The sequence below is a fragment of the Anastrepha obliqua genome, chromosome 5, assembly GCF_027943255.1.
Source record: "Anastrepha obliqua isolate idAnaObli1 chromosome 5, idAnaObli1_1.0, whole genome shotgun sequence".
NCBI classification, from domain to species: Eukaryota; Metazoa; Arthropoda; class Insecta; order Diptera; family Tephritidae; genus Anastrepha; species Anastrepha obliqua.
Window position 1 is genome coordinate 127,619,407 of NC_072896.1, and position 18,873 is coordinate 127,638,279.

Genomic DNA, 18,873 nt, shown 5'->3' on the forward strand with positions numbered 1-18,873 from the left:
TTTAATTGAAATGATGTAAGTTATGAAAAACTTTAGACTACAAAACCTATGTATGTACATACACAGGTATAAGTATTGAAAAAAATATATACACTTTGTCGAATTAATGGACAAAACTCAAATTATGTTAGCTGTTCTAATGTACGGAGATTGACAGTTTAGTGTAATTGAAACAAGATTTCATCAAATAATTATAAATAAATAAAATCAGCTGCTCTACTGCTATTACCTTTTCAGTGTGCCTTCGTTTGGCCTGAAGATTAATTCAAATGAACCAAATTCTTTCTATCAACATTTTGTTGCAATTAAATTCAGCCTATGACATAAAAATAGTAATTAAGTGTAAATCTAAAAAGCTAGCTGAAAAATTACTTAATAACTTCGCCTAAGAATAAAAAAATTCAAGCCTGGACTCTCTGGATGATTGGCGTAAAAATACATTCACATATGCATTAATTACCAATAAATCCACAAATTTAATCTACCCATTCACATATGGCAGATTACCTGCAAAATTGGCAATCAATATTGTTGTGAAAGGTTTTTCTTCATAGAAATTATTTTGGTGGAATATTGCGGTGTTTTTGGTTTGTTTAATTATTACTAACGATATGAAGGAAATACAAGGAGAAGGAATAGCTTATTTAATTGTGCAATTGGCTGCTAATAATAAACAGTTGTAGGAAATCCGTAAACGACGTCTACTGAGGTTTCAAAACATTATGGCAGCAATACGCATTCGAAATTCGGTATTATATTTTAAAATAAGTAATAAGAGGACACATGCCTTTTTTCTGTTTTATGAATGCATAGTTAATAATAGCCCACGAACAGTTTATTAGAAGTATGCCTACAAACCTGTTTTCTTTGCCAGCATCCATTTTATTCAGTTTTTCCTTTGACGTTTTTCTTTACACACAGAAAACACAGGGTTGTATGTCAAAATGATAATGTTTAATTATGGATTGGGAGTGAAGCACGAAAAAGTAGATCATGTACTTATATGTGAACGTATTAAAAAGTTAATCCTTAACGGCGCGCCACAAAAAATAGTATAATAGAGTCAGAGGTGTCCGAGTATTTAAGTGGCCGATTAGCATCATCGTTTCGGCTAATTGTTCGGTTCACAAAGGTAGTGCGCAAAGTATATAATTTAGATTTAGATTTAGACGGTAAGTTAATCTATGCTTTTCTCTTCGAATTGGGAGAAACGAAAAATCGCCAAAGTGGTGTGGCGACGGTATAAAGTAAATGAACTTCCGAACCCCAATTCTATTTGTTAACATTGCATATTCATAACATATTCAAAATAGTAAACGAACAGAAAAACAGTAAAAACCTGCAAATTTTATGGTCAGTTATTATTCCTCTGAGTCCGATCACTGGATTGCTAAATAAAAGTTGCGAGCTAGTGGCAACACAACTTGCTTGATTTATATAATTTCAATCCTTAATCACTTTACTTTACGTTCACAAGCTCAACTTCATGCTGAATACTTTATGCGCAGGCACCTCTGCTTATATACATGTACTTAATAACTACCGTAGTTTCTAGATATGGCAACTTCTGTCTTGTAATCTGGCATTCATGTTTTTGTTTCAATGGCTCATTCCGTCGCTATTGCACAGTTTCGCGCATATTTGATTTATCGCAGTATACTTACCCCAATTTTCAAATGAAATATTAGAGGTCTGGCAGCTTCAGCATAAACAGCTGAAACTATAACGAGTTGAAAGTGTTGTTAACCCTTAGCAGACATCGTCGTGGCCATAGCTAAAGAGGGAATGGGTTTATGTTTGTGGCGTAATACTTGTAATAAGAATGCAATAACAAAAGAAAAAACTCACGTAAAACCAAACCCACAGAAACTCGCTCTGAAAGATAGGTTTGGGCTATGATATTTGTATGGATTTGTACAAGTGTTTTTGTTGATGCTTGCGCATAAACACCGTAGTAGCGCGTTGCGGTGGAAGTAAGCTTAGGTGAAAATGTTATATTAGGGTGCGCGCGGCGAATAATTGTTACGAATTATTTCTTATTCCGGAAGATGAAATCGAGAGAGCAAAATAACATTTTATTTTGTGAGGAAGTTACATATTTTTACTGAACAAATTTTTTGATTTAGCAAATGGTTGAATTTTTGCCAACAACTGAGTCTGAAAAGATTAAAAATGTGTAAACATGTATATAAGAATGGGCGAATTATATATTCAGTTGCTATGATTTGCGACAATAATTTATTTTCGCGCCAGTTAAACATACTTAATCTACTATATATTTCTAGCTGAAATTTCTAAGAATGATGGAAAAATAAGAAAATTCAGTATTATATTTTACTTAATAAGTAACCTTCAATCATTGCAATTATCTCAACTATATCGGCTATTAAAGTTTAAGACATTTAAGACTTCTCATTTTTTCGTGACATATGACTTTATTTTGTAATTTTCAATGCTGAATTAAACACCAACCAGACACAAATACACGTTTCCACGACAGTCGGTTCTACGTAACCGGAACGACCCGGATTTATATCCGGCCAAGGACCATCACTTCAGCAGCATTCCTCGTATATGCATGGGGAATACTTATGCTGCTACAACAACAAAATCTTAAAGATACAGTTTAGATACAAAAAATTTAAAGTTTTATGGCTGATTATAAATTATTAAAAAACACGTCAAATTTTACATTCCGAAAAATCTTTTATCTCAAAATGTAATCTTCTTATTATATAAGTATATATAATTGGCGCGTTTCACCCTTTTTGGGTGCTTGGCCAAGCTCCTCCTCCTATTTGTGGCGTGCGTCTTAATGGTGTTCCACAAATGGAAATCTTCATATTGATTGGTGCAAAAATCTTTTAGGCGATTATGGAAGGCGTTAAAAAAGTGCGCTAGACGTTTTTTTCTTGGACGCCAGTTGGCCTTCCTTTACTACCACCAGTTGGTACAACATCGAATAATTTCAAAATATTACATATAAAATATTATGACGACCTAGGACGACAAGTCGGGTTAGAGAGAAATGTTATTTATTGCATTGGTCCAGTTTTATTTTAATTTTGACTGGACTAGGACGTGATTAGAACTATTGGACCTATACCCTATATATTCAGTAACCCCTACACCCCTATCAGTAACGTTATTACACAGCTTACGTTTATTGTTGTACTGAAAAAAAATTTACGAAACTTAACGTTTGCCGTCACTGTTGGAAGACAATGAACCAGCGAGTTGACTGAACTCGTTGCTATTGGCAGAGAAAGCGCAGTCTACTCTGTCAAAGACTATCTTTGCATCTGTGATAGGCCCGAAGTTTTTGGTTAGGTTTCTTATTTTGTCGATATTGTCTTTAAAATTTGGGAAAAATATTGCTTTTTCGTCCAAATTTAGTGTAATGTTAGGAGAAAAGTGATGTTAAAGAAACACTCTTTAAAAATGGCGTATTTTAAGGGGAAACGGTGAAAACTGTATAGCATGCAATTAAATTAAACGTGTGCGACTATAAGAAGAAAATCTCGTTTGTAGCGTATGTATGCGTGCGCTGTGTATGCTGCGGAACAGCTAAAGCCGCTGCCGAGGTGACAACAGTAATAAACGTAATTGATTAAAGTGATCCTCCTCTTCTGTGGCGCTCTCCTTCCATCACTTTGTTAGCAACGAACCACGACGTGTGTAATGAAAGAGTCGTCCCGGTGCTAGAAATAAAGCATACAATACAAAAAAATAAAAAATAGTACATGCTAATAAAGAAAACTTGGCCTGAGAAGAGAATCGTTGAAGAGAAAATTTAGCGTTTTCTGTGATTTTCCTGCGATACACGACAAACGGAAGAAAAAGTAAGTATTGGTTGAAAATTTGAAAGAAAATAAAAAAATAACCTTTATATATATATATATATTTGCTTTAATATAGTGTATCCTTCCCCGTTGCATTACTCCACTATGCGGCCACAAGCACCTGGTGCTGGCCAACAACAATATGACCACAATGCTGAGGAGTTGTGCAAAGCAGAATGGTATTGGGGCGAGATTACGCGTGAAGAGGTGAAAAATATTTTATCTGGTGAGCCGGATGGCAGTTTTCTTGTGCGTGATGCCTTGAACAAAAACGGCGAATATACACTAACGCTGATCAAAGATGGAACCGAAAAGTTAATAAAAATTTGCCATTTAAATGGAAAATACGGTTTCACCGACTGCAAATTTAATTCAGTGGTGGAATTGATCAACTACTATCGAATAAATTCCTTAAAGCTTTACAATAAAATGCTAGACATTACGTTAAGCAAACCAATCGTGAAACCGGCAGAGGAAGATGACCATAATGATTTGCGTATTCTTGCCGATAAGTTTCTTAGTCTGCATAATATGCTGAATAAACAGCAGTACCTACTAGATCAAAAAATGAAAGTATTTAAAAACGTCGAAGCTGAGCTAAACGAAAAGAAACCAGATCAAGAAGTTTTTCTGAAAGCGGAAAAATTGTTTAAAAATCAAATAAAATTATTAGAATCGTACATATGTACTGCAGCGCAGCCGCAGGCCGGCACAACTGGTACAATAACGAACGCGAATGGCGGCGGAAATGGGTCTTTTGTAGCCCGTCAACAAGAACAGGAGAAGTTACAGGCAAATGCAACGATATTGAAAAAGAAACTTCATTCATTGTGTACAGAAATGGGAAAACTGAACCGCTATGTGGAAGATAAGAAGGAGGACTACAAAAGGTTGGAACGACAAATTAACGCAGCGAAACCAGAATTGCAGGAATTAAGTATGGAAAAGGACAGGATAACAGAGTAAGTAAACTTGTTCATATTACTTAGTAATAGTAGATAGTAAATAGAAAATAGAAGAAACTTATCTGTTAAATTGGATGGTCTCTTTAAATTTCATCGAAATTGCGCCACATCTAAAAAATTGTTGATAAGAACAATGAAGTTATTGTAATAAAATATTCACAACGCAGACTCATTATAATCGAGACTTACTAGTTTTCAAACGACTTATTTAAAAAATGTTGCTTTACATAAGTTCAAAGAATTTCTTTGTAGAGAATTGCAATGTGTGCAATTTTTCTTATCGGGAAATGCAAATATTTAATTAAATTAAAAAAATAAATCAATTTGGAAAAAACTAGTTATTTTTTAACATATTACACCCATTTGACAATGCAATTTAATTAAACCGCTAGAAAATCTTTTGCCAAAAGAATAAAAAAGAGTTTCATTTAGTGTATGAAATGATACGGAAGGAGAAAAATACTATGATTTAATGTTTCTCAAATATCCCTTTTACGTATAATTTTATTATTATTAAAGAAAGAGTAGTGGATTATAATACGGAATTTATCGTTACAATATATTACGGCGAATTATTTGCAACCTATAACGCGCTGCTTTAATTATCTGCCTAACATCTATCATTTTGTCATCCTGGTGTGTGTATGCATGTACATTTCCTCATGCCTTGAACTGCGACGACTTTGCCGGTAACAATAAACCAGACAACTCGTAGCCAATAGTCAGATGTCTGAAAATAATATTTATTGTATTGCGGTAGTATTGAAAAAATGAGAAATTTCAATTACCCACGCAAAAAAAAGTCAATTGTAGCGGGCCTTTCGAGCGTCTTCTTTAGTATTTTGTTTGGAAAGCCGCCACAGTTCGATGACGCCTCTTTTCTGATTCGATTTCGTGACAAGAATCCACTGTGGTGGATCCATTAAAATTTGCGACTTTTAAAAATTTTGGTTATTTTCGTTAAAAGCGGCTAGAATAGTCGAGAATCAAAAAGTTAATCGGCCAATTTTAGGCGATATTCATCCCGGCCACTCAGTGGAAAATATTGTTAGGAAAGAAAGCATTGAAGAAGATCAAAATGTCCTTCCAGCTCCAACCCCAGTGCGGGGACAAACCAGCAGCTCCTGGTCCCCCGCACAGTCTGTTCCGTGTGTCAGGCCGTAATACCTCGGAATCTGGTAACAGTCCAGTGCAATTCCTGCAATGGCTGGTGCCATTTTCGGAGATGTTCCGGCCTGCGCACCACCCGTGAGTGGACAACTGCCTACGTTGCCCCCTGCTGCAGAGCTCTGCACCCACAACCGCCCTCGGAGGCGCGGCCGCCCACCACCATCAGGCCGCAACAGCCACAGTGGATTGCGCAGCAGGCCCAACGCAGACAACACCACGCGTCCCTCACCCCCCGGATTACACTGACCTCACCGAGAAGCTTCAAGCTTCTCCAGCTAAACTGCAACGGACTTACGAGTAAGGTCGACGAAATAGTCGACTTTATGAGCCGGCACAGTATCAAGATAGCTGCGGTCCAAGAAACAAAATGGCACGCTAGGTCATCTCTGATCACCAGGGATGGCTATAACGTGCACACACGTGATCGCGAGCGAGACAATGGTGGTGGCCTAGCGTTTATAGTCCACCACACTGTGCAGTATCGTCTTATCGATGAAGGAATCGACCGCAGGGACAGCACCTTAGAATGTCAAGGCATAGCTGTCCGGTCAGGCGATTCCGAGCTCGAAATATTTAATATATATATACCCCCTGTCACCTGCTGCCCGGCTGGATATCACCCTGATATAGGTGCGCTCCTCAGAGGTGAAAACCGATTGGTTGTAGGTGACTTTAATGCGCATCACGATCTTTGGCATTCAAGCCTGCCAAATGATCGTAGGAGACAGCAACTGGCAGAGCAGATAGACGACTCGACATTCAGCACAGTAAACGACGACGCCCCACCAGGGTAGTGGGCAATTGCAGCAGCTCGCCTGACCTAACAATTGCTAGCGCTGGTCTGATAAATAGCATAACGTGGCGACCTATGCTATCGCTTGCATCAGACCACTTGCCCATTATCGTCTCGATCGAGAGACCTGCCGACTTCGTTTCCGCGAATCACCGGTCCTATTTTAACTTTAAAAAAGCTAATTGGGCCGGCTTCACGGAATTTACCGAGGACACCTTCGCCGCTCTTCCCATCCCCACTGATGTGCGCGTAGGCGAACGCGCATTCCGCAGGGTGCTCACAGCTGCTGCGGCTCGCTTCATTCCTGCTGGAAGTTATAAGGACATTCGTCCTCATTACCCAGCCGAAGCAGCCAGTTTAGCAAACGAGCGTGACCACCTACGCCAGGCCGATCCCGGGGATCCCCGCATAAGGGATCTCAATTTTGGAGATCCGGCAACTGGTAAACCAGCATTAGCGGACTAAATGGGTTGAGCACCTGAAGACCTGCAACCTCACCTCTGGGGTGAGTAAGCTCTGGTCCACCGTTAGGTCCCTGTCAAACCCGACGAAGCACAACGACAAGGTGGCTATCACCTTCAACGGTTGCACTTCGTCGGACCCGAAGAGATGCGCGAGCTATTTTAGCCGGCTTTTTATATTGCATCCTCCGGGCGACAGAACCAAGCGTCGTGCTACCAGAAGGCTGCACAAACTGACGAACAACAGTGCGCCACTTACTTTCTCCGGTGATGAGGTTCAGGGGGCCATCAACAGTTCGAAATCATCGAAAGCCATTGGCCCTGACGGCTTAAACGCGCTGATGCTGAAGCATCTGGGACCCCTGGGAGTAGGATTTCTCACAAGGGTTTTCAATCTGTCTATGGCCACTCTCATCATCCCTGAAAAGTGGAAAGCAGGGAGAGTGGTCCCACTACTGAAACCTGGGAAACCCGCCAACCAAGGGGAGTCTTATCGGCCGATAACTCTCCTTTCCCCAGTAGTGAAGACACTTGAAGCCCTCCTACTCCCACTCTTCACGAAACACCTGGCCCCAGCCCCACATCAGCACGGTTTCCGACGAGTGCACAGCACCACCACTGCACTCACCGCCATAAACGCCCAGATAAATCGCGGGCTTAACCAAAACCGCCCCTGCGAGAGGACTGTCCTAGTAGCGTTGGACTTGAAAAAGGCTTTCGATACAGTCAGCCATTCCACGCTACTAGATGACATTTATCAGTCGACACTCCCGCCAGGGCTGAAGAGGTGGTCCGCGAACTACCTGAGCGGTCGGCACTCGTCAGTGATTTTTCGAGATCAAATGTCAAAGCAGAGGAAGATTAAGCAAGGTGTACCGCAGGGTGGTGTCCTTTCACCCTTGCTTTTTAACTTCTACATCTCGAAGCTCCCCCAACCACCAGCGGGAGTTTCCCTGATCTCATACGCTGACGATTGCACGATAATGGCGTCGGGCAATGACATCAATGGCCTGTGTTCCAAAGTGAACGACTACCTCACCGACCTTTCTCGCTTTTTCACTGCGAGGAATCTACAACTTTCCCCCACCAAGTCCACGGCGACCCTTTTCACCACCTGGACAAAGGAGGTCAAGCTGCCCCTTAAGGTAAAAGTCGATGACACACCAATTCCGACTGTGAATAACCCCAAAATTTTGGGTGTAACCTTTGACAGCTTGCTCTCCTTCTCTGCGCATACAACCGCAATTGCCACTAAGGTCCAAAATCGCAACAAGGTCCTCAAATCGCTGGCCGGCAGCACTTGGGGCAAAGACAAAGAACTGTTGCTTTCGACATTTAAGGCAATTGGCCGGCCGGTTCTCAACTATGCTGCGCCTGTCTGGTCGCCTGGAACTAGTGATTCGTAGTGGACTAAGCTACAGACCTGTCAAAATACCGCCATTCGGACAGCGACCGGGTGCCTCCTGATGTCACCTATCCAACACCTTCACAACGAGGCACAAATGCTCCCAGTTGCGGAGCACAACAAATTGCTCAGCAAGCAGTTCCTGCTCGGATGTTACCGCAGGTCTCATCCCTGCAGACACCTGCTTGAGCCTGAGCCGCCTCCCAGGCACGTCAGGAGACACCTCTTTGACTACGCTGGCGATATCCAGGACAAGACCGACCGTAACCTACTGGACCGGACAGTATTTAGACAGTCTATAAACGACATTCACCGGGAGACCGTTACCACCTTCTTGAACTCCCGTCCTGTGAATGCTGTAATCGGAGTCCAACCACCACCTATTGCAGATGAAGAGCTCCAGCTTCCCCGTGAGACCCGTGTAACACTGGCACAACTACGCTCTGGATATTGTAGCAGGTTAAACTCCTACATATCCAGAATAGACCCCGACATACCAAACACATGTCCGGCATGTGAAGGTACCCCGCACGACACTAACCACCTCTTCACATGCCCCCTCAAACCGACTCATCTAACCCCCCTCTCCCTCTGGACCCAACCTGTCGAAACAGCATGTTTCCTGGGCCTACCCCTAGATGAGCTAGACGAAGACGAACGATGATATGCCTACACTGACAGGGCTACCTATGCTGTTAACAACAACAACAACATCAAAATGTAGTTATAATGCGATACCGAGTTATTTTGTTTATAGTAGAGATGTTGACGATATGTAGTTTCGACCAAACACTCAACGAAGTGGAGTTTATGTGAATAGATCAGCAATAACTTTTGAAGCATAATATTCGGCGTGAAGTTGCTTAGATGGAGTTTCAATCTTATCTAAAAGTCATCGAAAATTTCACTATAGAATCGACGTTCAAACGGTTCACTAGACAGGAGGACTAGTTTACTGGGGCGGTAGGCCTTGGTCGGGAAAAACCTGAGTCATTCCGGTAACGTAGAACCAGCTGCCATGGGAATGATAGAAACGACGTCTTTTAGCATGTTTCATTTGAAAAATAAACTCGAATTGAAAACCCCTATACCATGCGTTATGTGCATAGTTCATTAGTATTTGAAAATATATTTATGCGTTGTTGCCCGTCGCCTGGGCTTACCGCTAGATGAGATAGACGTCGATGACTGATGACTTTACCGCACTGGGAAGAGTTTGCAAACTACTACAACAACAATAACAACGATCGGTCTGTTATAATCCACAGACATTGAAAGTCATTGTATGGGTTCTGAAATCAATAAAAAACTTTTGAGAAACGCTGAAAAGGTTGCATTGATTATTTGCATCAACCATTGGCTTCGTGTTCTTATGTACTCTGAACTTTTGCTGAATCACAATCCAAGATTGCACTAGAAATATAATATTTCCAACATAGCAACAAAAATAATAATATAAAAACAAAAATAACTTGGCAAAGGTAGTTTGAGAAACAGGCCCCCCTCTCACATCGAGTCTCCACCATAGAACAAGAAATTGGTCACAGCCGCCTCGTCTTCAATTCGGTGCTATTAATTGGACTATTTTGTTGTCAACCGCAGCCTCATAGAACATATTTGTGTGCATGTATGTCCATATTGCAAAAAACCCTTTAGCATTTAATATAGTTTCAGTTTCGCTTTACTTGGCACCCCTGCTGATAGTTGTTGCTAAGCAAAGTTAATGATCCTATTATCACCATCTCGACACACTGGCACAAAAAGGCCGAGGACAATTTGCTTTGGTGAATTTGCCTTCTCTGAATTTGCTGAGATATCTTTGTTTACAAACTAAAAATTTTGACAATTCACATCAAGCTTCAAGGCTCTAAGAGGTTTTGCGAAAATGCCCTCAAGTTGCATCAAACACCACCTTTCCGATCAAGCTGAAAAAGTTCCGAATTTTTCTGTGTGCTATCTATCACATACCCATTTCCGAGGAAAAAAAATGGTATGTATATTAAATAAATGATATATTGTGAGCATTTAAACATTATATGTACCATATATCAGATTGTGTTGAGGTAAGAAATGTATACTTATTTATAATTCAAAAGCAAATTCCATCAGGTTGTTTCCTATAAGGGGTATTGTTGTTGTAACAGCATAATTATTCCGCATGCATACATGGAAAATCCTGCTGGGGTGACAGTCTTTGGCCGGGTATAAATCCGGGTCGTCCTGGTACCGTTGAACCGATTGTCATGGGAACGGCCTGTGAGGCGTCAATCAGCAAGTTTTAATATAATTCATACATATAATCGGGCGGTTCAGAAAATTTCAATGGAATTAATATCGCAGTATGTATATAAAGAGTGATCAATTTCGGGTATCCGAATTTAAATTGAAATAAAAAAAAGAAAATTGAAATTGATTGATTGATTTTAAAGACAATCCTCTTCAAATGTTGGTAATTTGAAATTCATTGGGCCTTAAAGGGTAACTCTCATTTCTTCTGAACTGTATATTCGCGAAATATCTGCGAAATGCACTTATGGTTATTAAGTTTTTGAAAAGTATGTGCACATTTGGACCAAAAAAAGTACGTTGATGATTAATTGTTGTGATAGTGATAGTAGTGGTTATTTTTGTAATTGGTGAATTGTATATTATATGTGCATACTTGAATTTATGTGTAATACTTTCTGCTTTCTATTTATTTTACCTTATAGACGTCTCATGGAGGCTGGTATTAAGGAGGAGGATATCATTCTGCTCGCTGAAATGGGTTTCGAGGCCTGGCAAAAGAGATACGAAAGTCGGACGAATTTACCGCATAATAATGATTCTCTATGGTTCCTTCGCGATTGTTTGCGCCAAGAGGCGGAGGAATTATTAAAGGGTGCCCCTACTGGCACATTCCTTATTCGTGCTCGATCTGCTGGTCATTACGCACTTTCTATCGTTTGTAAGAATGTTGTGAACCATTGCATCATCTACGAAACGGAAAGTGGCTTTGGCTTTGCAGCTCCTTATAATATTTACGTTTCTTTGAAAAAATTGGTGGAGCATTATGCCAGCAATTCCCTCGAAGAGCACAACGACACTCTGACCACAACGCTACGCATACCGGTAAAGTATTGGCATGCCAACAAGGATTCGCTTCTGAAGCAGTTGGAAGAAGAACAGGAATTGGAACAGCTTCAGATTGAAGAGCAGCAGCAGGCGGAGCAGCAACACTTACAAATGCAGCAACAGTCAACTTCTGCGATTTCAATACCTAGTAGTGAGACACTGCAAGCGCAAACCCCACCCTCTTCGTTAAATTCCTGGCCTGCTGGCGGCCTAGAAGGCAGTGTCAGTGGCAACCAAAATCAGTCGCAGCCATAGTCGAAACATCAGTAAAGCCTGCCCAGTGTTGAAGATTATGGGTCTACGGTTATGCATAAATTATATGTTATTATGGAGCTTCCATTCACAACCACAGGCCCGCAAAGAATACAAAAATCCTAAAGAGGGAGAAAATAAGTTATATTTTTTAAGTCCAGCTTTTGTGATGTGATGATGTTGCAATTTTTTTTTTTGAATGCATGTTTCCAATGCAGCAACATGACAATGAGAGCGACGATTGTAGGCATAAGTAAAGTGTAGAAAGTTATATTAATTTGCCTATTGTCATTAATTAAAAAAAATGAAAAAAAAAACTCTCGCAATATCAGTGCAACGATAGCGGTCGAAAACATTTTCTCATGACAATGAGTCATTTTATTTTGAAGTTGCCGCACTTTTGTCATGAAGTCTGCGTTTTGTGATTATCGAAATAATTATAGAAGTTATTGCGATGGATATAATTGTGAAAAAATATCAATATTAAAAGAAAAATGGCAGTTGTTTCGTATTTTTAGTATTTATAATCAGATGAAGATACTAAAAGTAGGGTCGAATTGTTCTATATAAAAATGAGATGCAAATGTGGTGAAGCAAAGTGCATTTCTCTCGTGATACGTTAAGTTGTTAAATGTGAAGTATACAAAGACCGAAAATCATCAAATTTGTATGGTAAAATTTCAATTTGAATTTTTTTAGCCATTATTTTAATTTGAAGTTAATCGTGTTTAGCTTTAAATGTTTAAAATGGAAAGCCACTGTTAAATCTGTCGGAATATATGTATGTGCATGTATGTTTGTATATGCAAACATTTAAAATTGTTTCGGAAACACATAAATCACCGGCAGTTTAATGCAGCCATTTGAGTATACACAAATGCTTGCAATAGTAGGTAATCGCCTCACCGAAGTCAATTCACTATTAAAGGTTGACTTAATTTTGGTAGAGTTTGAAAGCGAAGATGATGTTGAAGATAAATTTTTCGTTCGTAGTGAAAATATTGTATCGTATTTTCCAAACGACATTTTGTAATTTTGTTAATGCTAAGGTTCGTCACACCTTTTTCTCGTAAGGCCGATGGTTTTCCAGTAATGCAATATTCAGTTACCACAAGCCAAACGTACATACATACATACATCTTGAATTTACAAGTAATTATATTTAACCGAAAAACTACATATACTGATGCAAATATATATACCATTTATGTACATGAACTGTAACTAATTTTTTGTATTTGTGGATACTTTGAATCGCTAAATTTTGCAGTTATCGAGTTGGAAACTGAATTGTTAATTATTTAAATTTGGTATTTTTAAAGATGAACATTAAATGTTACTATAATGTCGTTGACAGTTGCTCTTATTACTGAAATGTTTTTTATCTTTCCTGTATTAGTGGCTATATTTGCTACAAGAATTAATCCTATACGGTATGCCATAAAGCCAATCGATTTGGTGTTAATAATGTCAGAAAGCCCGCCAAAGAAGATAATGGAAAAATGCATTGGGTTAAAAGTAGGATACAAAATCGAAATTGTTTTTCGTTTGTTTCAAATATGATAAGGTTAATTTAAAAAAAAAATTCACAATCAAAAGAAAAATGAATTTCCTCGTAAATAAAGTTATTTCCAGCGATTAATTCGGCAACCGAATAAAAATGTGTAGAGTTATTCAATAATTGTTATGTTAAGGAAACCGTCAATCTCCCTATCTATAGGATTTCGAAAAACTTCCTTAGATATTTTACTGATAATAATTTTATTGTTGTAGATCTGTCATGTATTTTTATTCGCTGTAATTAACTTTTGTTTAATATTTTGTACATTTATGCATTAAGTTTCTAGTTTAATGAAAATTTTATATACAATTATATTTCCCTTCCCTTCTTTTGTCTATCGCCGAATAAACTATGGAATTTTTAATTGTTTTCTATATATCTATACTAAATTATTTGAAAGTAGCAGCAAAGGAATTGCGTAACAAACAGGGTATGAAAGTAGTGGGGAAAATAAAAACTAATTTATTTCTAGCTGTGTATATAAATAACGGATAAGTGTGCTAAATGTGCATATATTGACTATATAATATATAAATGTTTTATATTTTGTATTAAAAATTGGCATGCATTGAAAAACTTTGGACTTTGTACATACGTATGTCTTAGTTAATAAAAATAAATAAGTACTAAAAATCTGATGCATCAATGTAACTATTTGGCACTTTACAAACGACCGTCTCTTAATCGGGATTACCGAAGCAGTTAATCCTATTACCTATTAAATGCCCTGATACTAAAAAATAATTATTTATTAAATAAAAATCTTAAATCAAAATTTCTCAAACTGTACCGAATCATCGAAACGATTCGAACGTATTAGTGCAAGCTATTGCATCCAGTCTTGCTTGCTCTTCTCTTTAAAAGTTTTATTCGCTTTCATTCGGAAATGTTGCCATCGGAAATTCCCTAATCCGCTTAAATTATGAGAATTAACTCTAGTTGTCAATCCGCTTTGGTTGGACTTATTTCCTGAGATAATTCCGAATTAAGTCGTTAATCCCGGTTAACGCCACCGTCTGTCTAGGCCAGGGGTCTCCAAACTACGGCCCGCGGGCGGGTGGCATCCACCCGGCCCGCAACAGCTTAAGACTAGTGGCAGCTAATTTACTGTTGTTACTATTGCTGTTATAATTTTAGTGGAGGAGAATGAAAACAATGATAATTACTCGATTTTATTTACTTGCACGGTAAAACTTTACAACATAAATATGAAGTACCTAAGCATATTAATAACTAAAAAATAATTGAAATTTGTCCCAGTAATAAAAAAAAAATACTAATGAGATTTATGTAGTTGTGGTTTTCCACCGACCATTGTTTGTAGTTGTGGATTAATTTTACTTGTAGCAATTATTAAAAGAGATTTAAGATGCTGATCGGTTAATTTAGATCTGTAAACATTCTTTGAGTATTTCATCTTGGAAAACGTTTTCTCACACAAGTACGTTGTACCAAAAACAGAAAACAATCCACGAGCAAACTCTTGCAAATTATCAAACTGTGCCAGTGGAAGACTCTTATAAAATTCCAACAAAGATGAATTTTGATATTTGTTCTTAAACATATCACTGCACTGTAAATAAATAATTTCATAAATTTATTTCTGTTGCCTTCAGAAGAAGAAAAAAACAACAAAAAGTTTCCTAAATACCACCTGTTGTGGATAGCTGAAATAGCTATGACGTAGTATAGTACAGACATAGTAGCACTACTTGCCACTAGATGCCTGTTTGCTTAGGTGTGCAGAAAAAATAAAATTGTTTTGGCCTTTGGAACATTCCGAAAAAATTATTATGGCCCTAGGGTTTCAAAGTTGCGAGACCCCTGGCCCTAAGGCTTCAAAGTTTGAAGACCCCTGGTCTAGGCTATAAGGGTATACACTTTAGCCTTAATGCTCTTATATGTATATGTATGTTCAAATTAAAGCACCTCCTCTTCCTGTTACAACAAAAATAAAATCAGGAGCATGATCCTGTTTTTATGGTAGTAACAGGTGGAACATTTGTGGAACTACATCAAGAAGCACACCTCTAATAGGAAGAGGAGCTCGGCCAAACACCCAAAAAGGGTGTACGCGCCAATTATAATTACATATATATATATATTGTACATATATGTATGTATATAACAGGGGGGAGGTTGGTCTTAAAAATGCACCGATAAGTCTTCGACTGATTATAATGGCAAAATTGAATAAAAATACTCAAATTACAGTGAAGTTGATGGTGAATGAGTTGGATTACTTCAAATGCTATTAACAAAAGACAAGCGTGGGAATGCAGTATAGTTAGATCCTTCAGTTTCAGTTAAGAAACTTCGTCCCCCAAATAAAATGAGTCGATAATATAGTTCACTAAAGGATGGAAAGAGTCTCCGTGAAATGAAGAAACAGTTTTTGAAGTGAAAACTTCTTTAGAATCGTTGGGAGTGATTTGAGGAAAAGTGAAACGAAAAAGCGACCCTCTTGGCTACGAAGCGTTATATTATATGTTGATATAAACGTAGCGACGAACTAAATAAAAATAACTTTTATTTTTTCTTGTGATTCGAACCAAGGATTTTGGATCGGAAGCTCACATTGCTAGTCGCTCGGCTACCGCGCCATGCTGTCGTCGCTGGCCTAAAAGTTATTTAGTTACGAAGCGTTATATTATATGTTGATATAAATAATTTTTGTGAGCGTGTAATTCTCAAAAGGTTTATTAGGTTTATTATTTAAAATGTATTGACTAGGTAGTGTAGTTATCAGCTTAACATCTGATAGATCCTCCATCGGAGGACAACAAATGTTAAACTGATTTTTGGAAATGGGCGGAGTGTTTTAGGGACTTGCTCTCCACCTCTGCCACGGGTTGGCCCGGTATTGCAGTACCGCCGGGATTTCGGCCTTGAATAAATACAAGAAGAAATATACTAATACATTTAGCTTTGGTGGGAAGAGACATAAATTTTTATATGAATACAAGTAGACGAAAATGGAATTTTTTTTTTTTTTTGAAATTTGCATTGTAGGACATTTCTGATTATTTATTGAAAACAGTTTTTTGGTTTAGATACTGAAAGTCAGTTTAAGTGAATCGGTATAAATATTTCGTACATTAATTTTTGTGAGCGTGTAATTCTCAAAAGGTTTATTAGAAAATCTATTGACTAGGTAGTGTGGTATCTGTTTTTATCAGCTTAACATCTGATAGATCCTCCATCGGAGGACAACAAATGTTAAACTGATTTTTGGAAATGGGCGGAGTGTTTTAGGGGCTTGCTCTCCACCTCTGCCACGGGTTGGCGCGGTATTGCAGTACCGCTGGGATTTCGGCCTTGAATAAATACAAGAAGAAATATATTAATACATTTAGCTTTGGTGGGAAGAGACATAAATTTTTATATGAATACAAGTAGACGAAAATGGAATTTTTTTTTTAATTTGCATTGCAGGACATTTCTGATTATTTATTGAAAACAGTTTTTTTTTATTAAAATTGATTATAGAAGAAAATTGAATTTTTTCCAAGGTGAATTCATACACTAAGCTAAGTAAAACGTTTCGTAATTCAATTTTATGTTGACATCCAAATGTACACGGCGGAAGAAAAAAATAACAAATCAGCTGTGTTATTGCTACCACCTCCAAAAGATTCGCCTTGATTTTTCATATAAAAATTATAAATATCATCACTTGTGACAACTGTACCCAGTCGGTCGACAGTGTGTGAATCATCTTTAAATTCTGCAAGAATACCCTAACCTGCGCAGCGCACAGTAAAATCGACACAAAGCTGAGCGCAGAGCACAATCGTACAAACACACTAACGTACATACATACATATATACGCTCGAATACATTTTCTTACTGTGCTCAGCCAAGGCTGGTAGTCATGCACTGTGGCGATATGAACGCACAAATGCACATACACAGGCACGAACATGAAATCAAACAGCTCGCCGTGTTTAAGTGAATCGGTATAAATATTTCGTACATTAATTTTTGTGAGCGTGTAATTCTCAAAAGGTTTATTAGAAAATGTAATGACAAGGTAGTTTGTTGGTTGTGTATGGTTATCGCTTCTCGGCCTTATGGCTAAGATCAAAGTGATCAAATGGGCGGAGTGTTTTAGGAGCTTGCTCCACCTCTGCCACGGGTTGGCCCGGTATTGCAATACCGCCGGGATTTCGGCCTTGAATAAATACAAGAAGAAATATACAAATACATTTAGCTTTGGTGGGAAGAGACATAAATTTTTATATGAATACAAGTAGACGAAAATGGAAGAAATTTGTAAGTCTGTTTCTTCGGTCCGTTTGGGTATTTTTTTTGACAACATCGAAACCAAAGCATTTGTATCATATTTTATCTATCATAAGCCACTCGTACATTTGTTGAAATTGAAAACATTGAGGATGAATAATGATAAAATGAAGAAAATAAAATATGAACCTATAATTATCCCGCTCCTAATGCTGCTTTCGTCTTATTCTCTCTCAGTTTGTTTTACGGAAGGTTTCACTTCTATCGAGTCTAACCGTTAGACTGGTATTTTTTTTTTTTTTAATAGCGGTCGCCCGTCGGCAGGCGGTTGTAGTTTACCCAACATATGTCCAGCATGTGAAGGCACTCCGCCCTAACATCTCTCTCCCTCTGGACCTGTCGAAACAGTATGTTTCCTGGGCCTACCTACATTGCACTGACAGGGTTTAGTAAGCTGTTACAACAACAACAACTCGTATTTTAAAAACTGTTATTGTAAAGCACAAGAATATGAGTGTACCATACGAGTTATGGCACGGTAAAAAACTACTGGGCAAATAAAGAAAAATGTAAGCGCATGAAGGTAATAAATTTATTGTATTATAGAAACACATTTAAACCAAATCTTTCAAAAAATAGTCCTTAATATGAGATTTACGAAATCATTGTTAATATTGTTTAACACGGGACCACCCTAGCTTACTGTAATTAATTAGTACTTGCAGTTAACATAAGTACAGTTGCGAGCAAAATACTGGCAGAGCATTTTAACTGCCTTTGTATTTATACTATTTAGAAGTTTTTTAACTTTTTCTTATTTCTAATGCGTTTACCTACTCTAGTATTTGCAAGCAACAATGTTCGCGTAACGGTAGGCTCGCCTCATATTTTGACATTTTAATTTTTGCACCGCTCAGTGGTTTATAGGGCGAGAACGAGAGGGGCAGTGTTTTACTTTCCCTAGACCATCATCGAAAATTTGGTACATCCGCATCAGCTAATTTGATAAAAAGTCCGATAAGTGAAGGGAAAACTTATAAAGAAGTATAAAAATGATCAAATTG

At 38.2% G+C, this 18,873-nt stretch overlaps 1 protein-coding gene, 1 non-coding gene and 2 pseudogenes across 2 annotated transcripts; all 4 read left to right on the forward strand.

Annotated features, from left to right (window-relative positions):
• The first annotated feature begins 3,294 nt into the window (after positions 1-3,294).
• On the forward strand, positions 3,295-12,497 carry LOC129247242 (phosphatidylinositol 3-kinase regulatory subunit gamma). Its single transcript, XM_054886290.1, has 3 exons — positions 3,295-3,842; positions 3,919-4,804; positions 11,348-12,497. Coding segments are annotated over exons 1-3 (1,545 nt in total). The 5' UTR covers positions 3,295-3,841; the 3' UTR covers positions 12,006-12,497.
• Positions 12,498-16,273: 3,776 nt separating this feature from the next.
• LOC129249534 (U2 spliceosomal RNA) lies at positions 16,274-16,459 on the forward strand (annotated as a pseudogene).
• A 234-nt stretch (positions 16,460-16,693) lies between these two features.
• On the forward strand, positions 16,694-16,889 carry LOC129249665 (U2 spliceosomal RNA). The gene has a single exon (XR_008582703.1). It is a non-coding gene; the product is annotated as a U2 spliceosomal RNA (small nuclear RNA).
• Positions 16,890-17,621: 732 nt separating this feature from the next.
• On the forward strand, positions 17,622-17,747 carry LOC129249608 (U2 spliceosomal RNA; annotated as a pseudogene).
• Positions 17,748-18,873: the final 1,126 nt, after the last annotated feature.